The following is a 27,788-nucleotide window of genomic DNA, read 5'->3' as shown; positions in this document are numbered from 1 at the left end:
TAAGATTTTCCTCCTCTTCCTTCCAGTGGAGGTCTCTGCAAGGCTCTTGGTGGTGTATCATTAAGAACACTATTGCATCATACTAAATTAGAGATTAGAGCTGTTGGCATCTATGGTTTATGTTCACCTTTTGCCACTAGAGCTGAATATTCTCAACAAATGGCTTTCTTGAAAAATATTTTCAAATTATTTGATAAATAAATAGATTAAAATGTATTGTTGCTGTTTACCTCTTTTTGTATATCCTCTTGATTTGCACCCCTTAGAGAATATTACTTAGTAGGGGATAATTTTCCTCTTCTATTTTGAATTTTATTTCTATACACAGTATCATGATGTGCACAATTCCATATTTATTTCACCATGAATCTGTATGGAGCAATCAGTGTTAAGGGTTGGGAAATGCTTGTTCTATCATTCATTAAAGTTTATGCAGATCGGGAAATATGACTAGTAAGCTAAACTTTAATGATCAGATATTGTCCTTGAGAATTTACATCATGTAAGCCCCCAGTTTCTAGGCAGTAATAGCTGCAGCTAACAATTAGGAATTGAAAACAAGAAATAAAGTTGTTCTGCTGGTACCTGCAATTTATATTCTAATTCCAATTTTATTTCTTTATGTAAATACATAACTTGCTTACTAATCCCCAGAAAGCAGCTTTTGAAGTAGCAGTTGTAATTTATACTTATTACTTTGGAAAAAATGCTGATTTTGTGAACTCATGGAAAATAGGTAATGGGCACCAATTTTTTCTTTCCCAGTCTTTAAAAAAAGGAACAGAAAGAGTGAGCTGAGGGATTGTGCCACACAGCACAACTTCAGTGTCCAGAAAAGTACTGGAGAGAGTAATTGAACCAAATGGTTTGTAGACACTAGAAGATAAAAAGAAAATTACTGTCAGCTAAACTGGATTTGACCAAAACAGATAGTCAATTTAGCTTCCTTCTGAGGCAGAAAAACAGGGTATGGATAAGAAATAAATCAGGACATGGTATACTTTGTACTCACTTTTGACACTAACATGGTATTTCAGTATGCAAGCAAGGGGAACATAGTCCAAATGAAAATATAGTAAAGTGGGCATAAAACTGCAGTAGCACCTGTTGTAATCATAGATATATGGAAATGAAAAATAGAAATATATAAGAAATGGGATTTTAAGGGGTCTTTCTTTGGTTCCATGCTACTCTGCATGGAGTGTAATGTTTGGATGCTAAAAAACCCACCATATTTTCTTAAAATTTGAGGATAGCATGAAACTGTGAGAGGAGATGCAGTTATGTGAAAGGGTAATTAGAGTTAAAAGGGTCTTGACACATTGGAGACACACTCTAAATAAATAGAGCATGGTTTCCTAAGAATAAGTGCAAGAGTCCATGCATGTGCAGAAAAATAATGGTATAAAGAATGAGAGTGAGGAGCTAATGGCTGAGTAGCACTTCAGTACCAGAAAGGTCTGCAATTTTTAGTGGTTGCTAAACTTGACATGTGACAGTATTGGCTGTTGCAAACGATAATATTTGAATCTATATACAGGAGGATAGATTCTAATATGAAACTACATTATTCATTCAGTTCAGTCATATCTGGATTTCTAATTTTGGACCCTTGAGGAAATTACCATTTCATACTGACAGAAGCAGCGTGGGAAGAGTCTAGAAGGGAACACCAAGAACCAGCACAGTTAGACCTAGAATAAAAGGTGAGCGAACTTGCAGCTGACTGGCTTAGAGAGGTCAGAAGGGACGCATAAAAAACCTCCAGCTAAAAAACTTGCGTAAAACAAGAAATTAATACATTCTTCATCTTCGTATGCCCACTACAAGAAGTAGTGGGCATAAATTAGAGCAACAAATTTGGCACTAAGAAACCCTCTCACACTGGCTAAATACAGGTTGGCTGTGAAGGTGTGAAAGCTTCCTCAGTGGAGAATTTTAACAAGTAGTTAGATATTTGTCTGGAGTGAGTAAATGTTGTTTGATCTTTCTTTGTGACTGTGACAGGAGGGATGGGCTAAATGGCATCTTAAGTTCTCTTTTAAGCCTCTTCTTTTTATGAGTTCTGGACTCTATTTCTAGATTATGTGTGGCTCCAATTGGAAGCGTGAGTAAAAGCAGCATGATGACCAATAGTGCCTATACAGGATTGTTTCTTAAAAACTGATATTCCTTCTGCATTTTGGTTGTCAGCACATGTATCATGAATAGGGAGTGATTCATGGGTTAATCTAGCTCTATGGTATATAAACTATAATTTATTGATTACTGTTTGTGGGGATGCAGTATGGTGAGACACATTTGTTTCATACTGTACGCGCCTGGTTCCACGTAGAAATTAAGTCTATATTAACAGACACCAATTGTAGGAAAGATTTTGTTAGTGCATCCTCTAGAAAAATGCCTAAGTATATCCAGACATCGTAGGATCTTCAGAAAAGTGTCAGACAGAAACAGCAAAAAGCTTTAAAAGTACCCTAGTTTTGGGGAAACCTAATGTGGAGTTTGCATGTTTGTGACACACATCAGTTGAAAAGCAGGTGTGGAGGGTTTACCACTGTCATCTTGTCCAAAGAATTTGGAAACCCTTGATTTAACTAACTTTTGAACTGCCAAAGGAAAAATGGTCCTGCAGTAGAATGTCAAATTTTTTTTTTTTTTTTTTTTTTTTTTTTTAAGTAAGACTGCCACAGATCTGCTGCGATGTATTTTTACCATTAGGAGATATTTTCTGGTTATTTATGGGAATGATCAGTTAAGTTCCCTTATCATACTGTCATTAAAATAGTTGTTGAGCATGTTCATACTTTTGACCTCTGTATGACTATGTGTTGCCAGAGAGTTGCAGCAGACGTAATAATCTAATTTTTGTCCGTGACATGTGTCGTGTTTCATGAATGTGTGTGTGTGATTAAGTGACAAAGGATGAACCCAACAAGACCCAAGGAGTTTGAAACATCTTCTGGAGCTCAGGAGAATCTAAATTGCTGACCTAGTGTCGCCTGTTGGTAAATTGATTTTCTTCACAGTAGAAAACACAGAACAGAGATGAAATACCTGATTTTCCATATGATGGTCAATGGATTCATTCATTTCCATGGACTTGTTCAAAGTAATAATCTAAACTGTTTAATTTGTGAGATGAGAGACATAACTGGAGAGACATCGCTCTTAACTTGATTTGCAAATAGAAGGATTGCATCTCTGTATTCTTTCTGCCCTCTTAAATTTTTCCTCCCATTCTGTGTACCATAAAGTGACATACTGTTTCTCTGCTTTTTTTTCCCTGGTTCTTTTAGTAGAATGTGTGCCACGTTTTTTGCAGTATCTTTCACTGGAATTTTCTTTTTCCTAATCAAAGTGGTGCCACTCTCGTTTGTTTCTTCACCCAATCTGTTTTTTGTCTGGTTGTCTGCTGTCTCATCCCTCTGTTAATTTCTTGTCCCCTTATGCTCTGTTTATTTCTGTTCTTGAGGTGATTTGTTTGTGGGGTTTTTTTTTCTGCCCTTTCTAATTTCTTGTTCCCTGCTTATGTATTTTTTACAGCATCTCTTTGATTTCTTCTCCTGAATTGCCTTGGTGTCAGTGTTGTGAACTGATAGGAATATGAAATTACAAACCTGTTTTAGTGAACAAAGCGTAATGCTAGGCCTATTCCCTCGGTCTAGAGAATCTAATCTAGGGAATCTAATCTAATCTAGGGAATCTAATCTAGGCCTATTCCCTAGAGTTTAATATTGGAGAAAGAAAAGAAGCAACATGAATAAACTGACTAGAATATAAGAGCATATCAGTACAGATAACTTTTGAAGAAGAATAATTTTTAAGAGTAATTTGAACACTTAGTCATGTTTGGAAAATGAGGTAAAGCAGTTCTGTTGCAGTTGTATGGGCAAATGAAGTGTGGAGCTTGATAGGAAAGGGACTTTTAGGGAAAAGTGATATGAAATGGTTGGAAATACAAGCAGTGTTCAAATATTTTAAAAAGTGAAGCTAAAATGATGTGTAAGGCTTTAGGATGAACATCTGCTGGCATTTTGAATTTGTTTAAAGACCATGGAAGTGCAAAAGTGAATTACCTGGAAGCGAGGAGTGGGGCCCGCTGCTCTCTTTCTCCCAGCTGTGATCTTTCTGTCAATCCGTCAAAGTTCTTCACAATAGAGAATGTTTAAAATTAGGTAACCTACACCGCAGATTTTTGTCTTGTGCCAGTAACTAACTGAGATTTTATTTTGGATTCAAGGTTTAAACTAGAACTATATAGGAGTGTAACGTTTCAATTTTCGTTTCTCTTGGATGTCAGTTTAAAACCATATGAGCTCTAAAGGCTCTAAAGATAGATACCTCAAATATTCTTTACTTTCACGACCTGTTAAAACTATTCCATGTCAGAAGTGATGAATAGGTTTTGTGGTTTCTGAGCAGGATCCTGATCGATCAGTTGCTAGTTAATGAGGGAGAAGAAGAGCAAAGACGCTGAAGTCCAGCTGACTGTGCAAGAGCACACCTGCCTTTCTGCTTTACTTCATTTTCTCTGTAATGAAGGAACCAATTGGTTTAGAGCAATCAGTGATGACCTGTTAGGATCAGGCAGTGTTCTGGCATTGCCAAAGCAGTTAAAATCAGCAGAGCAAGGATTATAAAGGGAGTGGGAGGGGAAAGAGCTGAAGACTGAATTGAATAAGAGCTACATTGATATTTGAAGATTGGAAAAAAATCCCAGCTCTGTAAGGTTAAAAAGTATTAGATCATTATCATGTTCTTTTTGGCGTGAGATGGGGAATGACAAGATTGCTCTAATTTGTCATTTAAATTGGGTAATTTCTGGTGCTGCTTCTGCGTCTGAGGATTTCTGCACAATGTAATGTAGGTATTTGGAGGAGGCAGTTCGCTTTGAAATTTTCATGTTGGTACTTAATCTGTCTATTGTATTCTGTGCTATTAAGCTCATAGGCTGCGTGCCTTTATATAATGATTCATTCCAATTGAGGAGGATTAAAAAAACACAAGCCTGTAGTAAATAATTGTAATACATAGTTCTTGTCAACTGGTAGGTTTAGAAAGTTTTACATATGCTTTAATATTTAAATAAGATGGAGTTTTTATGATTCTGGCAAATCTCTTATTTCCTTGAGTACCTATCCTTAATAGGGAAAGAATTTCTTTACAATAAGAGTTTTGGCCTTATCAAGACCAATATATTTGGCAAGTTGGACTTACCTTACATGAAGTGTTAAGAGTTACCTGCTCCATATTTTAACTTCCAAATTTAATGACTGTGAACATTAACTGGCAATATTATTGATATTTAATTACATGCCAGATGTCCCTTCTACCCCTCTTTTCTGTTTGAAATAGGGTAATGCATTGTTTTGTAGGATGAATCTATTCTGAGTCAAGGTATTTCTGTAAAAAAAATTAATAATAAAAACTCCACCAAATATGATTTATCTTTGTATCTTATATTCTCAGTTTTACTTTATTGACCCACATTTCTGTGGAGGTTAACCTTCCCTTCTTTCCACCTCAAAACCATTAGAGAGCCTGAGTATATATAAAGTTCCTTTAATCATCAATTGCATGTTGTCATTTTAACCTTCATCTCATGAGCATCCTTAGTATATGCTTGCCCTTGAGCAGATGAGGTGCATGATCCTATTCTTTCAAGGTTTTAAAGCATTTTTATTGGATATTTAAATTGAGTGCTATGTTAAAACAACTTCTTATTTTGGAATTTGAAACTCATAAGCTAACATGTGAAGTCCATTCTAGCTGGTAACTAGATTTGTGCTGACCACTTCAGTGATTTTAGGCATAAATGCATACAAGTACATGTACGTGTATATATATACCGTTTAATTTTCTTTAGGGAACCCCCATGATTACGATACATATGATTATGTATCCTGCAGTGGGTGGGAGGAGTGGAAGTTTTTATGATGCCACTGTCTTGGCATTACTGTTTCTCCTTCAGGAATCTCCAGCAGTTAGTTTTCATATGAAGTTGCACAAACTCTTTATGTTTGAATGCGTTGATCATGGAGTAAGCATTCTACTTTAAAAAAAAAAAAACATCAAGTGTGGGGACTTCAAAGGTGGTTGGTAGAATTATTGTATTTCTGCCCTCTGTATAGGGAGCGTGCTATGATGGCTAGTGCTAGTGACTTCTGTCCCAAATATAGCATGTTTTATGATGTATCATCATTTTTATCTTCACTGATACAGAAAGGGTTATGGGGTTTTCTTGCTAGCTGTGTGGTCATACAGTGTGTGACAGGTTTGTTGTTGGTTTTTGTTTGTTTGTTTTTAAAGCCACAGAGTATTAGAATCATAGAATAGTTATGAATAGTTATGCTTGGGAAGGACCTTAAGATCATCTGATTCCAACCTCCCTCCCAGGGCAGGGATACCTCATACTAAACCATGTCACCCAAGGCTCTGTCCAACCTGTCCTTGAACACCGCCAGGGATGGAGCATTCACAGCTTCCCTGCACAACCCATTCCAGTGCCTCAGCACCCCCACAGTAAAGAACTTCTTCCTTATATGTAACCTAAACTTCCCCTGTTTAAGTTTTAACCTGTTACCCCTTGTCCTGTCACTACAGTCTCTAATGAAGAGTCCCTCTAATGCATTAACAATCTATTAACACTAAGGAAAACCAGGCTTTCTTATCTTGATCTCCTGGTGCAGAGCTGAATTGTGATCCTATGGCACAAAGAATATTTTGTGTATAAATATAGAAGAAAATCTGTAGCAGAATATTTCTAGTAATCTTTCTTTTTTAAAAAGAAATCTTTCTTTTTTAAAAGAAAGAGGGTATGATAGCCACATATGAACTCACTTTCAAAAATGTATAGTTGAAAGGTTTTTTTTGCAATGGCATGTAGGGATAGGACAAAGGGGAATGAATGGTTTTAAACTGAAAGAGGGTAGATTTAGATTAGATACTGGAAAGACTTTCATCCCTGTGAGGCACTGGCACAGGCTGCCCGGAGAAGCTGTGGCTGCCCCCTTCCTGGCTGTGTTCAAGACCAGGTTGGACGGGCCATTGAGCAAGCTGGTATAGTGGAAGATGTCCCTGCCCAGGGCAGGGGGGTTGGAATGAGATGATCTTTAAGGTCCCTTCTAACTCACACTTCTGTGTGATTCTGTGTGTATGTGTGAAACTATGTTTCTTGCAAAAAAAGGCTGCTTTTTCCAGGCCAAAAGTTCACCAGGTTTTCAATCTCAGCCTTTTATTTGCATTAAGTTCAGTCTATAGTCCAGACCTTTTATTGAATAGTAGGTCTGGAATGTCCCTTTGTGGAAAGGGGCATTGCAGCACAAAAATTATGTAATACCCCATAAAATGTATTTTTGATTATGATGATGGTTTAATATTTCAGAAGTCATGAAATTTTAACTTTTAGTTCTGATTTAAATGTGTCTCAGGCCTTTAGCATTAGTATTTATGAGAATGTGAATCATTCCGAGGCTGAATTTTTTGGTGTAGCATAAGCATGTTCGTAGAGTTCACGAATGCAAAACAAACATAGCCATGGTATGAGTGCAGCTACAGCACTATCCTTTTGCAGTGTAATAAAAACATACTTTTGCACTTTATTTATTCATTGTACATGTCCCTTTATCTTTTTTGCATGTGCAACATCATTGCTTTGAAACAGAGGTGGAAAGCCAAAGTGTGGAACTAAAAGCATATGCACTTTCAGAATACTGACATTCTACAACAAAAGTATTATTTATCATAAAAATACTCTTTGAATTCTTGCAAATTAACATTGGCAATGCACACCTGATGTTTTTAAAATTATGCTACATTTGTGAAGGAGAGCAAAGTTTTGTTATCGTAACAAATACGGGAAGTGTAGTAATGTTCCTTTATGCTTTTCATAATGGCCTGATGGGGCACAGGTAGGTCCCAGCCAGGTGAACTCAAACATGAGATTGTTGTGCTAGCGAGATAACTGATTCTGCTGAAAGGTCTTTGGTTTTGGAGGTTTTTTCCCATCACAATACATGGTGAATATTTTAAAGTCTAAAGCTAAATATGCTGAGAGGTGTCATTTGCTAAGAGATCTCATTTGTATGGGAACATAATTTTTTGTGTGTGTTATTTTTGTTGTATCGTTAAATACTACTTCAAAGCAAGTTCCTTTGAAAGATGAAGTATAGGTAAGATGGAACTGCCTGTTTATTTTCACTGCATTTTCTCTTTTCTTTTTTCTCACTCCTACTGTTTCTACTCCTTAGTTACACTCATGCTTTATGTCTTAAATACCTTTTCTGAAACAGAAGTAGATGTCAAGTCTCTAATGCTAGTTGATCTTCTCTTAGCAAAACCTATTTTGTTATGTTTGTTGCCCAAGTTGCTTGTTGTGTACAGACATGCATCTTTAAATAGTATCTAATTGTAATGTTTTCACATAGTGGTTAATATATGGATGTGATTATTACATATAGAAAATGGAATCAGGCTTTGGTCAATGATTTTTAGTATTCTAGCTATATAACATTATTAGAGCTGAAATTTGTTGATGTCCAACCACAGTATTTTTGTTTCACTTACTTATTTGTGGAAAACCAGCAAATATAGTAGAATCCCTGAGTATAAGAGATAATTTTAAATACATTTTGATGACATAGAAATCTTTTTCTGTGGTATGTGCATGCACATTTTAACTTTAGCTACTGTGGGTAATACTAGCAGGTAAGTTGTATGTATGCAGGTTTCAGCTACTGAGATTCTGAGGGTTCTTTGTAAGACTTGTAGGTACTTTAATCCACAATATGTGGTGTAAAACCAATGGTACTGTGGCATTAAACTTACCATGGCTTTGTTTCCCTATGCTTCAGGCACTTTTGCAAGCATGCTCCTGGACTCTTTTCCCTGAAACTAATTTAAAACAGTGTTTCACTAACATTTTGGCACCACTCCCTTTTGTCTTATCCATTCCTTTCCTGAGTTGGTATTAAGAATCTGAAAGTGAGATATTGAGAGTCAGCTCTACGTGTTCAGGTAGAAACACTGAGCAGCCTTCTCTGGAGTAATAGTAAAAAAATAAGGCAATATCAAATAATATAAAAACAATGATCAGAAAGTTTTGAGTTTGGTCTTGATATAGTTGAGCCATTGGGAGTTGTAGGAAGTCAAGAAAGCTCTACAATCATGTATGAAATAGATGGATAGGGTATACACGAAAGTTATACATCACATAAATCAATAACACAGTCACCTGCTAAATATGGAGGCCGTAGGGTTCTTGAACATTTTATGGTGAGAGGTACACAGGGTAGTTATTGATTTCAACTAAAATTTGGAAGTGATATTCTAAGTATATAAAGATTCATTCTGAATATATAAAATATATCATCTATTTGAGGATACGTGACCTAGAAGGGAAATAGTTCACCGAGTGCTCTGCCAAGGTGAAGGAAAGTGGGCATGAGCTGAGAGGAGGAGGTATAATAAAAGGGATGAAAATGAAATGTGAAAATTCGATTTTGGGCATAGGTAAGGAAGACCAGGGGTCATGCAACGTAGGAACCTGAGTTCTGAAGTTCAAAGGTTCCACTCCGTGAAGGACAAAAATGAGTCACAGTCTGTATTCCCTGTAAATTTCTAGTTAATGAAAATACAACAATAAATAATATTGACTGCCTCTGTTTCCAAGCAGAGATTTATGTCATTATACTGAGAATAATAATAACATTATAAATGAAAAGATAGTATTAGCCTGGTAATAGCTTCCTGGTCATAACAGACATCAGTTACAGTTAGGAATAATGCACTGAAGTATAATGAAGAGCTGCCTCCTGAAACATGTTTTTACTACATTAGTACGTAAGAATAAAATGTATAAACAACTTTTCATCAAAATAATGCAGTACTGAGTTTAAATTATCAGGTTAATAAAGTGAAATAGATGGTTTAAATGGTAATATAGCACAGTCAGATAAATTGAATTGATATGCTAATAAAGGCTATGTCTACAGAATCAAAGATTTACATAACTCCATGGTATGATTCTGTTGAAGGATGCTCTTTACCACAGAGCATTCCTGTCACTGCTGAGGCAAGATTCATGTTATTTAGAGGAAAAAAATCCTCTTGAAGATATGATACAAGCTAATGGCAGTTGTTCCAATGTAATGGTGTAATGATCTAACTGGATTTTGAATATGAGAGAGTTGTGTATGTTCATATCCACTTTGGGAAGGCTAGGTACAAGTAATAACAATCGAGTGCTATTTGGTATCAGAGGGTAGATATGGTGAAACAAGCACGTGAATACACCAGCTCAGCACTTCTTTTTCGAGCACAAATGTGTAACTTCAGGATTACGATGGGTTGTAAGAGCCAGTATCCTAAATCACTGATTTCATTCTCACTCTGTCACCTGCTATGCAGGATAGGAACTATTGAAAAGACTTCTTTTTTTTTTTTTTTCCCTTTTGGGTTGGTTTTTTTTGTTGTTCCCTCCCTCCTTTCCCCCCAGATTGGAGCCTAATACATTACCTTCATGGGTAATGGAAATATATCAGTGATGGCATTAAACTGGTAAAAGGCTTATCCTTTCTGAGTATTACCTGTCTTCTGGACTGGAAAAGAAAGAGGTTTATGGAAAAGAAATAAGTTTGTTATATTAGAGGATATATATTAGGCAGATTATTAAAGTTACTTAAGGAGCCTTTATTTTGTCATAACTTGGCTCCAAGCCTATCAGTTTGCAACTTGCAGCAATTTCAGTACAATTTTTATATGCAGTGAGTTTGTTCCTTTTTTGAAACGGCGAAACCTTCTCTGGCACTCCTTAATAAATAGATAGCTAAAAGGATGATGCATTAACGCATTCTGTCTCTAAGTGGGTATCCAGACAGAGCTCTATTTGATTCCCAAATAAAAGATTCTTTGTTCATGGTGATGGAAGTTATTACTAGGGTTTTTTCCTTTGGTCATAAAACTTCTTTCACTGCAGAAGTAGTCATCCTGCATCTGTTAGAAATATTTGTGCACAGGCGTACTGACTTTTTATGTTCTTTCAATGCTGTGGCATCTGTTGTTAAGTATTTGAATGATATTACAAAGGAAGATCAAGGCAGATTTGTTGCTGCTGATACAAATACTCAATATGATCCTCTCTATCAGTGCTCATTACTTTCATAGAATTCTCTCTGTAGATGTGTTCACAGTGGTAATGCCTTTCACTGCGAAGCAGTCTGACTGCATTGTGGTGGTGGTGTTCTGTTATGTTGAGCTGTGGTGACCTGAAGGTGTTGTATAAATGTGAAATTGCTTCATTTACCCCAGTGAGAGATACTTCTTTCATTGATACAGGTGATAATGGGTGACAGACTGGTTTGGTTTTCCTGTAAAAATCCAATAACTGGTGAAACATTGTTTGAACATAAATACATCCTAACTTCTTAGTTTTTCAGTGGAAATATGTAATATCTTGAGACAAAGCAAAAGGCAATTCCTTCATTCAGCTTTCTTCCCTAGGTACTTCTGGCACCAGCTTCTCTTACATAGCTTGCGCTGCAGATATATTGGCAGAAATAGTGGAAGCCTTGTGATAAATGTTTGAAGGAGTTACACTAATATAGAAATGCATGCAAAAGTTTGATTTATTGCACCTTGATTTTATTGCAGGTATTGATAAAGATGTTCAGTTGTCATTCATTTGAGCCAGAGTCATTAGCAAACTATGCCAGTGCAGTAAAGGTGTGAGCCAGAGAGCACACAAAACCAAGCTGATTTCCAGAAATGTAATAATTTTGATCATTTTATCAAAAGCATTGCAACTCCAGCTGTTAGACTTGGTGTGTTTCAACAGAAGGAAACTTCATGGGTAATTTTCAGGTGCTTATTTATTATGATGGATAAGTATCCCCTGGAAGGAGCCTGTCTGCAACTCAGTGTTGAGTGAATTTTGGATACTTAAAGAAAGAAGCTTTGGAAGAAAAGTCTTATGTTATTTTTCTGCTTAGCATTTATTCTGTTCTTCTTCCATTGCTGCCAGATTTATTTTAGGGTTCATGACACTAGATTTAAAACAGTTTCTTCTTGTTAGATGTTTTACCATGTGAAGGGAATTAAATGACTGGTTATTAAATAAAATTGTTCTCTGGTTAAAGAACCAATTGAAGAGACCTGAATTCAGTAGCTCAGTAAATATATTTCTGTCTTCTGCAGGTCTGCTCCCCTGCTCACACGTTTTAGTGGCATAGTTCATAGACATGTCAAACATAAATTAAGTTCATATTGTAGGAGATCAAGAACTACATTTTAACAAAATCATAAAATTTTCTTGGGGCTGTGGCACCCAATGTACTGCTTCAGCCTGATGGTAGTGTTTCAGAGAGCTAATATCCATTGTAATCAGTTGAATTGGTGCAGCGTTGCAAAGCGCTGTTTGGAATTAATCAAACAGTTCTCCTGATTGCTTATTAAATCAATCAGCAAGAGAATTGTGGCAAATTGTGTATGATAAATGTCGTTCTACTCTACAGCTAAAACAAATCACAAAAAAAGAAAGTAGCAAAAGAGAAGCAGCAGGAACAAAAAACACGTTAGAGTAGTTGTCTCTCTTAAATGCTCTGTCTTTAAAATAATCAAAATTTAGCTATTCTTACAGGAACTTGAGTTTCTGGAATCTTTATTATCTGTATACAAATATTGGAAGTCTTGTCTACCATCTCACTGCTGCTGAGCTATGTAGGCGTGTTTGTGCAGGTGAAATGTAGACCTACTTGTAATCCAAATTTATGATCTGTTTTCACCATGTTATCTATTAGTTCCCATAAAACAAAATTAAAAATAACTAGACCTATGAAGCCTACAAGATTGAATCTGTTGCACTGTCCATTACTGATGAACAATTCCATAAATATTTCTTTTCTCCTTTATTTTATAGCTCAGTTCAAACCTGCAGTACTTAGCAGTTAGGTCTTGAATATGCTGGAAAGTAACAACTGAGGTAGCAACCATACATATGTGTGTAGCATGTGATATTGCCCGTTGATACTGTAGCAGATTTTTCTCATAAAATGTGGCACTTAGTGAATTTAGAAATTGGTCTTTCACTGATCAGTCTCACATCAGGCATTTGTTTCACCAATATGAAAAACCTAATTTCAATGAGACTTCCATTTTGTAGTGTCTGATTGGCATAAGATCCTCAGTCTTCACTGCATAAGGTCTAAAATGCGTCTAAAGAGTGATCATGAATAAGAGTTTGGTTAAGCTGTGTGTTGTCAGGAGCAGAACAGGTGTTGCACACTTTAATTAAGTTAGAAAAAAAACACCAAAGCCATGAGAACTGACATTCCACTAGTCTAGGTAGGGCATTACTTTTGTTCTTTATTTTTTAGGGGGTTTTCTCCTACAAACATTGCTCCATTGAATACTGCATGGATCTTAATAACTGTATGATCATGTCTTTAGTTAAGATATCAATTAACAAAGCCATCCTTGACTCAGATATAAAACACTTGAATATTAATAGTAAATGTTTTATCATAAATGTTTTAAATGTCTCTGGCACTCTCAGCCCACTTTTCAGCATTTCAGAATTGTTCATACAGCAAATTAAAATTGAGCCATCAATACTTTGCATCGATTTTCTAACCACCTCCAACTATAGGGAGTTGTTTTCTTAGGTACAAATTTGGAAATCATAAAAATGTTGATGAAAAAGATGTATCTGGTCATTTTTATGTTACTAGTACATAGCTAATTCCACTCGGGTATCTCTTAGCACTTTTCTGATACAATTTTAACATAAAGAAATGATAGAGTTCCTTGCATATATCTTTGGATATATTTCTCAGTAAAAAGTTATACTGGGAAAGGAGGGGGTGTTTGGTGGTTTTGTTGTTCTTGTTTGTTTGTTTATTCATTTTAACCTTAGCATTCTTCATGTGCATATATGACTCTCTTTTATGAGCCCTGGAGGTCTTCTCTTACTCTCTTCTGCTTATATGCTCGGATACCTAGAGTTGCTGTACTTCTGATTAATAATGATTCATCCAAACAAGCCTTATGTAAAAAGGGTTCTTTCAGTAATTGCCCTGTCTATTTTTTTCTTTATCACTTTCATCCTTTTAAAAAATTGACCCTTCTTTAACACTGTGTCAGAAACTGAGACAGCAAACTTAAATACAATTTTCTGTATGTTTCTTCACTACAGTTTTATAGGGAAAAAAAAAATTAAATTCCTTGTTTTTTAAATCCTACGTTAAAACACCACTTATTTCTTTGCTGAGATACCTCAATAAAGGTTGATCTCTTGAGCACACACCCAGAACAGCATTGTTCTAATACTTCTCAAGTGTTTCTTTGTCATATTAGATATGGTCTGATTCCAGCCTAGTTTTACACAGCTCTTACACACCACGATAGGTGTCCTTGATAAAGAAGTAATTATTGCATGTTAAATTCACAGGCTGGTGGAATATAAGAAACCAGGAGAAATGGAAAGTGTTCTTGGATTTCACTGAACAGAACTTTCCTCTATTTTCTTTTATTCAATATGTTTAAAAATGTGGGGGCTACAATGTATCTATATAATGAATCCTGAGCTAAATTTACTCAATGCAGTGAAACCACGTAAGGGTTTGCTGTGATTCAAAGAAAAGAAGTCCCGTTGAAGATTATGTGCATTTTGGAAAGGATGTGGCTCCATGTCACACCAGCCTGGAAGGTACGAGAGCAAACTCATGTCTGCTTTCTGCATCCTATCTGCACTTTGTGCTAGAAGTTCAGTGCTTTCTTCTCTATTTTAAAGAACTATTTTTTCTATTATTTTTCTTTTTTTGGTAATTTAATTTATTAGGGTTCGATTTTGTGTATTCAACAGAGATAGCATAAAGATAAATAAAGGTGATATTTAAGTTGGGTTTGGCTGCAAAATAGAATCAAAGAGAGGGTTAGTACAGATTCCATAGCATCAAAATCTTACTATCTTCTTCTACCAGGTACTGAATTTATGTGGTGGAGGTCTATTGTGAGATCAAGTGAAATTACAGATTCCTGCCCATATTCTGGACTGGATGGGGTTGAGATCTGACCTGAAACAAAACCTGCAGAGCCCAGTTCAGATTTGAGAAATTGAATGGAACTATAGACACATGATATAAAGATTCAGATTCAAGCAAGTTTTTCCTCAAATTTGAGGTTTTCTAAGGGAAAAAAAAGGGGGGGGGGGGGATAAAAAAGCAGGAATGAAAAAACTTACCATTTTAAAACTCAGTCATACATACGAAATACAAAATGCATTGTCACATCATACAAATGTTACTTATGTTCCCATGCACATCAGTGTTAATTTGGTTAAATATGTTCAGAAACACTGATTGCTTGGTTGGTATGTTGCTTTTATACAGTACACAAGCAATTATATATACTGTGTAATTAGTGTATATCAATACTTTTAACTTCTTGAATGCTGAAGCATAGAATACCTGGATACACACATTTTAGAAATCACAAAGAGAAATGGTTTTGCTTTCAAACTGCTACACTGTTTCTTGTATTTGCATGAATTGCAGAGGTGTACAAGATTTGCAGGTATATGCTTTTCCGACTGGAGGTCAGTAAGAATTGAGCTTCCTCAGCCTGGAGAAGGAGGGCTTCAGGGAGAGCCTTGTAACAATCTTCCAGTGCCTAAAGGGAGCTTACAGGAAATCTGGAGGGAGACTTTCTACAGGGGCATGTAGTGATAGGACATAGGGGAGTGGCTTTAAACTGAAAGAGGGCAGATTCAGATGAGATATCAGGAAGAAATTGCTCACCATGAGTGCAGGGAGACACTTGACACAGTTTGCCCAGAGAAGCTGCCCCATCCTTGGCAGTGTTAAAAGCCAGGTTGGACATGGCTTTGAGCCACCTGGTCTGGTGGAAGGTGTCCCTGCCTGTGGCAGGAGGTTGGAGCTAGATGATCTTTAAGATCACTTCAAACCCAAATCAGTGTATAATCTCATCTTGTGTGTTGTGTTCAATTTATCATTGTTTTCTATATTTGCAGCAGGGTTTTTCTTTGGTATTAAATAAACGCTATTAGACTTTCTTATCTAAATGCAGGAAAATTTATCTCCTGTCAAAAGAAATGCTTTCCATGTTTGTTCTGGTTTAATTGTTTAGTTTATATATTTACTTAGGGCCACTGTTTTTCTACATGATTTAATAAATCTGATTTTTTCCCTCCTTGCTTTATTTTATTTATTTATTTATTTTTGTCCTGTTGCCATGCATCTGTTGATTCAGCTGTGTGAGCCTGAAGGATTATATGTTTTATGGAGTTGTCAATAAATAGAGTTTAGATGGTGGTGGGTAGCGGTGTTTCTTTTTCCACCAAAAGAGAAACAGAACGTCCTCTAATGCCCTTGTGTGTGGGGCTGTATCTCATTCATCTCTGTGGCAGTGATCAGGATGTGAATGTTAGCAGTTGCCAAGCGGTTAGAGGAGATACAAGTATGTAGGACTAGCAGTGGTGGATCGTACCAAATGTTCCACAAAGGAGCATTCAATGCCAAGTTCTTTAGAGCCAGGCTTGCACATACTGGATTTAGTTATTTTAGTTCACTGTTGCTCTTCTGGGTTGTTTTAATAGTAACTTGGAGTGGATATCAGTGCAAAATATCATTTAATTTCCTGTACATCTCCTTACTTAGTCTTCTTTCTTAATATCCACCGGGGATTTGAATCTGTGCATAATATATTCCAGAGTTTGTATCTTTGTGGTGTTATTATAATGAAGGATTAAAATGGATCCCAGAGTATGCATATTTTAATGCTTGAGTCATATGTCCTACACACTGTTCTGAGGCAGGCAGATGAACTTTGGTATTGGTAGTCCTCCACGTCAGGGTATCCACAGCTGAATTAGTGGTATGCTCAGCAGCAGGTGTTATCCAAGTTAAATATGTCAGCTGTACAAATGTAGAGAGAAGTAAAACCTAATGTAGTTGTTTGGAAATCTGTTTGTTGTCAGAACACAGTGCTCAAGTTATAGTTTCATGCAAAGTGAAGAATTGCTCTGGGGAAAAATAGGGGATGGATAAGGGCTGTTGCCACATGGGTGCCTAATTCATCAGCCCATGTAGTTCATTCAGATTTTAGTACTCTAAAATGCATAAATATATAAATAGAAAGCAAATGTTAAGACAGCTAAACTTCTAAAGTTGGACTCTGAAAGATACACAGTTACTGAAATCGTTTGCTCCTGCTATTTTAAGATCCATCGATCTCATACTGATGTCTTCTAGTGATCTCATAATAAGAGCCTTTGGGAGGGGGTAGGGTGTTAAGTCTACAACTGTTTCAGTGTACAGGACGTGAACTGTGATTCCTGGGTGAAAAAAGAGCTGTTAGATACTTTTTTCTGATCCACCCAGTCACCTCACGTCTTGTCTGCCATGCATAACATGGCAACAGAGAATGTTGTGTGACAGTCTAGCCTTGCTCCATGTGGCTAGGGACCTTTCCTTAGGTTTAAAGTCCTGCTAAAAAAAGGGAGTTGAATTTCAACCTCTTCCTCATCAAATGCCTTAAAGAACAGATATATAAAGAGGGATTATCAGCACCTGAATTTACAGCAGTTCTGCCAAAAAGGCTCCCAGCTTTGGACTCCAAGGTGACAGAAGGATAACTGAAATGTTCCAGTGTTATTCACATAGGTTTCAACACAAATACAAAACAGCACCTTACAAGGTATTGTGAAGAAATGGAACTGTATTACAGCCAGACCCACTACAGTATGTTCTGAAAATTGGAGTGATCACATAGAACATTCCATGCATTTTAAGCATTTATCAAAGTTGTGTGTGCTGAATAACTGTTCATATTAATTTTGTTGCCTTTACTCTTACATTCCATCTAACAACTCACTCAAGAAAAAAAAAAGATACGGTGCACATGGTCTTCATTGCCTGAAGGATACTTTTATTTTTAATCATGACTCAGTTGCATTTCTGTCTGTCTGAAAAGTGCTTAGGAAAGTCTGCGCATTTGCTGTAACAGGCATTTTAAATTTCTGAAATCTGTATGCTTTGACTTGAGACTTTGTTGCTCATATCAATAAATTCTGCCTTATCTCTACAGTCTCAGGCTATGGAGGCTTTAGTGTTTTGCATTAAATGGAATAATAAACTGCAATTCTTGTGCAAAATCTGAGCAGAGATTTTAGAAGTTAGGGTGTTTAAAGTAATTTTGAAGTTTGCATTATTTTTAATTTCCACCAAGTGGAAGAATGAAAGATTCAGGCAGGAAATCATGCTGATCATTCACCTTGAGAGAGAGAAGGAAAGAATAAAATATATGCATTATACTGGGGAGAAAGGATGAGGTTTGTCATATTATGTTCTACCTTGCAATAATATTACATGGAAATAATATACTTCAGAAGATTAATGTATACATTATTATTTTAATGAGTGGGATTTTGTTTTATATTACCACAAAATTTCAGCTTTCCAGCAATGTGAACCGTTGTCACCTATTGTTCAAAATAACTGGTAGGTTATTTAGCATACAAGAATAAGCTTTGTGCCTTTCTACTTGCTGGCAGAGAACTTTGATAACCTGTGGGTGATATGTTATTTAACCTAAGTGTGTGGTATGATAAAGACACTTTTTCCCATGGCAAACTATTCCAGTTTTGTCTTTCACCTTCTCAATATATTTCAAATAAACCCAAACTGTACAAGCCAAAACCAATCAAGAGCTTTGCACCGGTGTTACAATTTCACAGCACACACACACACACACACAAAAAAAAACCTAAAGAAATTAGCTTTTAAAAGTAATTATGAAGCAGTTTCTTGTGTTTGTATTAATATTGCTATTTTCTGTACTCTCAAAACTCTGTGAAGCAAGGAAACGTAACTGAAGTATGTCACAGTATCTCCATTAGTAATGCTTTGTTGGTTAGCCTGGAGCAGGTTTTGTCCAAGCAGCACAACCCAGTCAATACCTTTCTTGTCTGAGGAAGACGAGGGAGTCTCGGTGGCAAGCCAGCCTCTGCATGCACTTAGAAATGTTTCAGTATTGTTCCTATGTTTAGTTGAATTCTGTTCTTATGATACTGAATAGAACAAGAACATTTGCTGCTGTTGAATCCTGGTTGTTGCCTGTGTATTTAGGGTTCCTACTGTAGTTGTGAATTGCCAAAAAGAAGATAATCTGAAAAGACTGAATGAAATGCATCTGTGCCTGTAACTTTAAGGAGGAGGCATACATCAGCTGAAGATGTCTGTCAGATCTCCTAAAACTGAAAGGTTCTTTCAAATTTCAGGTTAACTGTCTCTGAGCAACAAACTGTTAGTCTCCTGAATATTTATAATATATATAATATATATATAATATATATTATAATTTGATTATAAACTTGTCAATGGATTTTCAGTGCCAGTTTTGCTAGGTTGGCTCTGTGAGCAGAAACCTTGGGGTCTTGCTCCTGTGTGTCCACTGTGCTTCTGCTATGGCTGTACATGGCTGTGTGCCTCTTGAAAAGCAGTGCAAAATAACCTCACCGTGCTATGAAGAACTGAGGCTGATAGAGTTTTGCCTTCATAATGTGAATCCCCAGATGTGGCATTTCACATACAACCTTTTGCAGGAGCTCACATGGGCAGGTCTGGGAAAAAAAATGCTGTTTCCCTGACCCTCAGCAAAGATTCTTGCGATGTTCTTTACAGGCACTTGTCACAGTTAAATAGTGAGGGAAAAGTTCTGATTTACCCTAAAATATAGCTGCCCCTTCTTTATGAAAAATTAATATTTTCTCCAGTTTTGCCATCTTTAATTTTTCTACATAGAAACTCTTCTACACTCCTACTTGCAGAAAATTTGCTACTGTGATAATTAATCTGTAAGGTAATATTCAATATGGAATAGCTTATCATTCTTCTTTATTTCAAGTCATGATAATTAAAATATTTTAATTGGAATTTTGAGCATATGTATTATAAAACATAGGTTTATAATTTTATTCAAATTTTTTTTTTTTTTAATGAAGATATTACATAATATAAAAGAATCAGAGGTCAAAAACATTGTCAGTTTTAGTGATGATACGTAGCTTAGTTGTCTCTTGCAGTCATTTGCATGTAATAGATTTGATTGTTTTCTCTGCATGGTAAAGACAAATGTTAGTAATAACAGCCATTGAGGCTTGCTTATAAGAGTTCTTTCATAAGGCACTAAAGTGAAGTGTAGGAGGAGGTTGAACATCAGTAAAGAGCTATGAGGTTTTTCATTGCCTTAAAAAAAAAATCTCAGGTGAAAGCTGTGCATCTTTTCAACTTCATATGATGAAGAACGCAACCCAAAATGATGCTGCTGGTGAATGCCCATTATGTTGGAACTATAATTATATTACATAACTGAAAGGTTGTTTTATACAGAAGACTGAGGATATTAAGATTCATACATCCTAATACTTCTTAATTGAAATTTATTAATTTAATACAAAGCCTTCTGTGTTGTGGGTAGCCCATTTTATGGGGTAGTGATATTTGGTTTAGGTAGTTTTTTGTGTTGCTTGTTAAACATTTATTGAGATGGTGTACAATATTCCATTTAGGATTTTTTAAAATTTATAGTAAGAACTGTTGGATCTCTTCAGAAATTGGGTGGATCAGACTAAATCAGAGTTTAATGGCTGTTTACAGAAGGTGGAGCCTCCAGTGTAATAGTGAAGGTGAACAGGTGTTCAAGAGCAACTCTATTTGATTTTCAGTTAGAGTCTAGAAGTATATAACCAGAAATGGAATCCAGAGCTTGCTCTGTTTCATAACACTTGACTGTTCGGAATTATTATTTTTTTTTATTAATACAGGATACACCAGCAAAGACATTGATACCTTCTACATCCAGTGCTAGAATTAGAAACAGTCATGTTGAAATGGAATTAATTTTTGGCTTCTGCAGAGAAGCCTCACTGATTTGTTGGGTTTGTTCTGCCTGTATGAAATCTTTCACTCTTGTGCAGAGTAGTTGATAAAGGCAATTGTTGTTGTTGTTATTTAAAACTTCCATGAGCACACATTTGCACTAACAGACCATTTCTGAAACAGAAGGTCCCTCATTTTACTTTTCTTGGCAAAGTTGTCCAGAAAGATATTTCTGATAGATGTAACAACTCTTTAATTATTTATTTTTTTCCTTAAATCGTACTGGAGCGAGCATCCTTTATATATAGAAGTTTGCTGTGAAATTTATATGCTTTTAACTCCTTTTATTATTTTTTTTTAACAGTTAACTCAGTTCTTAGAGGTCTGCACAATACAGTCCAATTGAATCATTTGTATTTTAGTGCATAGAAGTTTGTCATGCTTAACTTGTGCTACTTACTTTTTTTTTTCTTTTCTCTGTAGGTATATTCGAATTGTTGGGACCCACAACACAGTGAACAAAGTTTTCCACATTGTGGCATTTGAATGCATGTTCACAAACAAAACCTTTACCCTTGAGAAAGGTCTGATAGGTAAGAGATAAAACTGTTCTCCTTTTCATGAGCTGTTGCAAATGCTTGCCTTTTAAGACTGGTCATCACTGTACTTTTATTCTCCTGCTGTTCCCACACAGAGATCTCTAACTTGAGTTAAATGATGCTGTAAGCATAGAATTGGTTGGCTAGTTCTTGTGACTTCTTTGAAATTCCAGTTCTGTGGATTAATTAGTGATGCTGCAGGAATGCTAAAGTTCAAATTGTATCAACTACTGCTGACGAAGTCACTGCTAATTGAGACACTGTGCTGCTAATCCAGTTTTTCTTTGCATGTCATTGCTCTTGCCTGCCACTAGGTTAGCCTGAGTTCTGTAATGAGGATGGAGAACCAGAGCTATTTATTACAGTGAAGATGGATTTGGGTATTTAGAGACTCCTATAGAGACTCCTATACAGCCTAGTTTCATCTGCTGAAAGTAAACTCTCAGGTGTTGATTTTCCCCCAAAGAGTCATAGACACACTTAACCATGGCAGAACGTTATATTGGCTGCCCGTGTTCTCAGAGCGCCACATTGATGGAGCTTTGTTACCTCTGGAGATCTGAACAGTTTATATAATACTGTTTAAGTACCACTACATAGTGCTGCATTGCTTAAGGTAGAAATCCCCAACAGACCAACAAACCTGAATGATAAACTATGTCAAAGTAAGGTTTAATATCTTCTTTTTTAGTAGTCTAGACAGGGTGATTTCTATACGTTCTTCCATACAAACTCATGCAACTGAGATCCTGAAATTCATTGGGAAGAGTTTTGTGCCCCTTTCAGTAGTTGTCTAGTTGAGGGTTTCCCACAGTTTCTGGCATGAAATTGAAAATTTCAGCAGAATTCTAAGTTCATTCTGGTTTTAAACATATATTTAGATTTTAATTTTGCACATATAATAGGTGGAAAACAGTTTTCAAGAAAGAATGAAAGAGAATATACTAGTAAGACATACTTCTTTTCTTTTTTCTTCTTTTTCCCTGATAAAACTGTAACATTTAGCTGTGAAAAACTGGGGGCCAACTTCCTCAGCCCATGCCCCTGTGTTATACAAAGGCATCGTATGGTTACAGCTGCTGTCATGAGGTTTGCTGTGTAATTTAATGATTTTTTTTCTTTTTAAGGATTGAATAAGTAGCCTGACAAATCACACTTGACTAATTTTTATGTTATATAGTCCCAAAATATGAAGCTGTCCCATAATGCAAATAGAAAATTTTCCTTTTCTTTTAGGGAGTTTGCTAGTATTGCAGTTGCTATTGACAAGAAAACAGAATAAGCATTAAGGAAGAGCTGTGTTTAAAGAAAGCATCTACCTTAGTAAGCTAGCTAGTGCAGAAACAAAATATTCAAGTTTATTAAAACCTTTGAGCTAAATTCCATATTTATCAACGCCAGCTATGAATTTTTAAAAACTTTGTACAAAATCAGAATTCCTGTGAGCAAATAAGTGGTTCATAGATTGGTTTATCAGTCTTACTTACCAAATACTTAATTTAGGACACAAGTAATATATTTGCTCGTTTGTTTTTTTTTGTTTGGTCGTAACAGTGGGCAAAGGTAGTGAATCTGTGTATGTTCATGAAGTGTACCATAATTGGCTTGTGTCTCAGATACTCAGTGATATTTTGTGGCTTAGTGGGCATTTTCTTGAGGCAAACTGTTTGATCTGTTACAGCATTTCATGTGTTTTAAAGATAATCTGGGGATGGAGACTTTGTATGGCTTAATTAAAATTCCTGCATTTATGAATTTATTTTTTTTTGTAGTTATAGAATCTTGCAGGGAAGTAGGGTTTGGACTACATAATAGTTAAGTATCCATTGTTGTTCATGGTGATCAGTGGAATTATGCTGTCATTCAATATGGGTCAATCAAGCTGTTGTGAGTCATTTGAAGTCATCTATGGTAAGCAAAGTGAGGCCTGTAGAGCTCTACAGCTTTTTAGATTGAAGGGATGGTAGCCAATGCAATTAATAGGAAATTAAAAGAGAATTCAGTGAGTAGTTAATTGAAAGAGGGGTGTGGACCAACTTCAAATAGTAAGTAAAGCAGCAACAGCTGGATATATATGTATGGCACTGCAGAATTTATGGTGAGAAAGGGGCAAATTGAAAGATCTGGGGGCTAGTTGAGGGCAGTCCAGTTGTGAAATGGTGCAGGGGCACAAGGGATGTTCCACCAGAATTTATGGCCATCAGTATTGCCTATTCAGAAATATTCTCAGCAGCTGTGATAAGAGCAAGTGACCTTACGTCCATGTAGTGCTTTGTTTTAAATAGCTGTGATTGTTACTGTAAGATAGCATGTTGTCTGGCTTCCTTGAACAAGCAGGCTGTCCCAGTACCACTTCTGTTAAAAAATCTTTATGACTATCAATGCGGTAGTTGGCACAGATCTATTTTGTTGCTCTAATGAGGATTTGCAATGTTTGTTTCTATTTCTGCACTGACCAGATAGGGTAAAGGGAACTGAAAGCACTTGGGAAAGCTCCACAAAATTATGTCAAAATGCAGTAATCAGGGTAGGTTTTTTGGAAGCTTAACTGTGTGTAGAAGCTTTCATCCTCAACTCTTGAAAAGCAGTATTAGGTAAAACTATTAGTTCAGTTTTTTTTCCCGGATGGTATCACATGTGGTATTAGATTAGGTTAGAGGAAACACAGCTGCTGTATCTATAACCTGTTTTACTAAGAAAATGAAATGTTGGTAAGCCCTTTCAGAAGGACTTTGTGACCCCTAGTTTTGCCAAAGCAACACTGAAGACAACCTGCAAAGTTTGTAATTTGAAACCTCATTACAAAGAAATAAGGCCACAGGGATGTTTAGGGATCTTATGTGGAGATTTAAGGGTAGTTATTTATTTATTTTTTTGTGAAACCTTTTCAACTTGATCAGAAAGCCGTATATACAAAGAGGGTAATTTATCAGATATATTACTACTGATACGTACTATCTATGTAATGGCTGTCACTGTAAAGTGAAGATTAGAAGGCTGGTAAACAAATAATAAAAATGAAGTACAGTTTCCTGATAACAGCAATTTTATGTTGCTGTGGTTTTGCGTATAAGTTTTTTGTGACAAGTGTTGACTTGATGTATTACATTTAAAGGTTAGTATGGAAGATGATTTATACAGTTACTTTATAACACTACTACATGCAGTACTGACATGACCCATTGGTAGTTGAGAAGCGCTTCTGAAGTAAACATAGCAGGAAGTGCTCTTTTTAGCACTGTCTGGTGTTCTAGTATTGGATTACCCTTGGTTGTCTTGTAAAATGAGGTGACAGAAATTAATTCAGTCCTATGAAATTATTCCCTACCACAGGTGTTGGGGTTGAGATGTCATTTTCCTTTCAGCATAGTATTATCTATAATTGTGTAAGTATGTAGCATGGATAACTTACTAGTTTCATGAGATTGATATAACCCTTACATTTTCCAGGGATGTAAATATTTTTTAAATCTCAAAAACATAGTGTTTGCTTTTAGTAAACTTCCGCTTCTGAAATTTTGAATGGCCTTTAGTCGTTAGTATTTAATCTAGAATCCAAAACAAAGTTTTTCACAAGCTAGAGACTTACTCCTTTGGAAGCTGAAGCAGTACCCGGCGTGATGTGCTGTTGTGTAAAAGCATCTCATCTACCCAGTGACAAGAAGCTACAGCAGTGGGTCTGGGGCTGCTTCTGTGTAATACCAGTTTTGGTTTGGGGAGGGGTTTTGTGGGTGGGAGGGGGCTTGTGATTTCGTTTGGTTTGGTTTGGGTTTTTTTTCTCACCTAAATATAGGAACCAATTCCTGTTTTTCTGCCTCGAAGGGAAAAAGATTATAACCTTGCTTTGTCCTTTAATCAGTACTTGGTGCTGTGGGGCAGTCAAGGACTATGCATGCGTGTCGCTTGACCAGACTACCATCCTATTTTGAGCCTGGCTAAGGTCATAGGGAGTGCATTTTGAAAAGCTTTTATATGCAGTTGTGTTTATCTGTAGTCTGTCTCAGTCTATCAGACTATCTTGTACAGTGCTCACAAAAGGGAGAACAGTGAATAATGACTGAAGAGCAAGAGATTGATACAAAACACTGGAATGTCCTTGGTCATCCTCTGGGGAATGCTGTTTAGCACTTATGAATCATTATGAACCTTCATTTGTGTGCTGTCCAATGCCTTGGAACTTGTTTCAAAAGGGAAAAAAATGGAATGAATAAATAATCATTCACTTCTTTTTTACCTCTGGCAGTTATTAAAAAAAAAAAATAATAAAATATATAAGAGAGAAACCAGCCCTATCAGTTTCCTAGTGTGTGATTCAGCTTTGTAAAAAACTGTTCTATGTCTCTCCAAGGAAGCAGTTAGAGATGCTATTTTTTGTGTCTAGCTTAATGTTGATGCCACATGAAGCTATCATAATTTGTTTCTTCTCTTTTTTTAAAGGTTAGCCTCCTTTTGAAACCATGTAGGTTTACCCAGCAATGTAAGTCATCTCTGCTGCAAGCGTAGCCTTAGGAGATTATGAAAATTTGAAGGCAGCCTAAATACTGCAGGGATTTTTTTCTTTTCCTCTTTCTGTGGGAAAGGACAGCCACATGGTCGGTTTAGTTATTGCTACCTATTCTTCAACTGAGATCTGTTTATATCATTCCAGTTACTTAACACCCCCCCCCCCCCTTATCTTCCCATTTCCAGTGCTGCAGTGAGGGCTTCCTAGGGCTCTTCTGAAACAATCGCTGTTTCTGAGAGCGTTCTTCAGGCAGAATGTTTAATGGAAAAGCCCTGTAGCTAGCCAGTTGGTTGGCAATTAAAAGTATGGCCAATTCTTATGACTTGAATGCCTTTATTTTAATTTATTGGATCAGAAATCACAAACTCTAGCAGATATCAACTGAAAAATCAGCCTTCTCTGAAGTTACTCGATTCCAAACTAACAACTGGACGTAGACAAATGGGTCTTCTTTTCCAGCTAAATATGGCTTGCAGAAAACTTTTCACTGAAACAGGTGGAAATACTGTCAATTTTTGCTTGAATTTGATATTTCTTGAGTTCATGATTGATTTCTTGACTGAAGATTCAAATAAAATATAGCAATGTCATCAGGAAGTTTCAGCTCAAGAAACTAAAGAGTATAGGGATGAGGAGACAGGACTTTGTGACTGTACTTTTAGTTAACTGAAAAGTCTGTAAACTTAGTTATTTTCTACCATGTAGCAAATAAACAAGTGCTAATTTGTACACTGATTAAAGATTAGACTTAACAAATCTTTTGGCATGTGAAAAATAATGAAAGCAGAATTCCCAACATTCTTTAAATTATTTAATACACTAAAAGCAAACCCTGGGATATGTCTGACTTACTTAAGTCTTTTTGTTGGGGGAAGGGTTTTTTGTGTTTGTGTTTGTTGCCTTTTTTTTTCCTCTCTGCTTGCTTTTTTCTAATTGTTACTTTCTAGACAGGAAACTTTTGTCAGCTCAGTAGCTGTTCAGGTAGAGAAGGAATGGGATTTTACCATTAAAAATGGAGCATTTGAAAGCTGAGCATTTAACAGATGTGAGCATGAGAAAAAAAATCACTTCTTCATACTTATTAAACATAGAAAATTAAATAATAAAGAAAATATATTTCTTTATGGTGAGGATTTCGTAACTGCCTTAAAAGAATTCAGTAAAATGAACAGTTGTTTTGCAATGATTACATTTGAGCTGAGAACCTTTGACTGACTATTGCATAGAGTGCAATATAAACAGTCCATAATGCTTTAAGTTGCTGCCTTCCTATAAAATAAGAGACTACCTAGTAGATCTGCTTTTTCTCTGCGTGTTTATTTTAGTGATTGAATTAAGGTGCATTAATGCTGGTTTATGTGAGCTGGTGCATGAATCCACTCCATTTTTGTCCTTCCTGTGTAACAAAGAGTTATTTGAGGATTTTCTGTAATTCCCACTTCTGACCCTGCCATGTTTATCAGTTGATTACAGTGGAGTTAAAGGGGATGGGCGGAAAGCAAAACCTGGCCTGTGCAGACTTGGAGATGAAAGGAAGTATTTTACACTCAGATACTGAGGCCACCAAACAGTGGCTGCATTAATTATTTTTTTTTTTTATGAATACTTCAGGGGAAACAAAGCTTCTATGGAAAATCAAGTATGCTAAAAATTAAGGAGAAGATATAAAAAAGAAAAAAGCCTAATGAGTGATAAATAAATATGACTGAGACTACTGCACACTCCTAGTACATTTTCTCCCGTGGGATCTCTAAGAAGAGTTGAATAACCTATCTTTAAATACCACCAGTA

At 36.2% G+C, this 27,788-nt stretch overlaps 1 protein-coding gene across 4 annotated transcripts in view; it reads left to right on the top strand.

Moving 5' to 3' along the window:
• Nucleotides 1–27,788, top strand: part of BTBD9 (BTB domain containing 9) — a 184,930-nt gene that overhangs the window by 60,462 nt on the left and 96,680 nt on the right. For all 4 annotated transcript variants that reach the window (XM_057415465.1, XM_057415464.1, XM_057415462.1 and 1 more), the window contains one exon: nt 21,378–21,487. In XM_057415465.1, the coding sequence (XP_057271448.1) occupies nt 21,378–21,487 (110 nt within the window). The remainder of the gene's footprint in view (nt 1–21,377; nt 21,488–27,788) is intronic.

The sequence above is a fragment of the Pezoporus wallicus genome, unplaced genomic scaffold (assembly GCF_028554395.1).
Source record: "Pezoporus wallicus isolate ANWC-B61680 ecotype Strahan unplaced genomic scaffold, APGP_CSIRO_Pwel_v1 contig_5352, whole genome shotgun sequence".
NCBI lineage: Eukaryota > Metazoa > Chordata > Aves > Psittaciformes > Psittacidae > Pezoporus > Pezoporus wallicus.
Note: the sequence above shows the minus strand (reverse complement) of the source record. Positions and strands in the feature narration are given on the sequence as shown.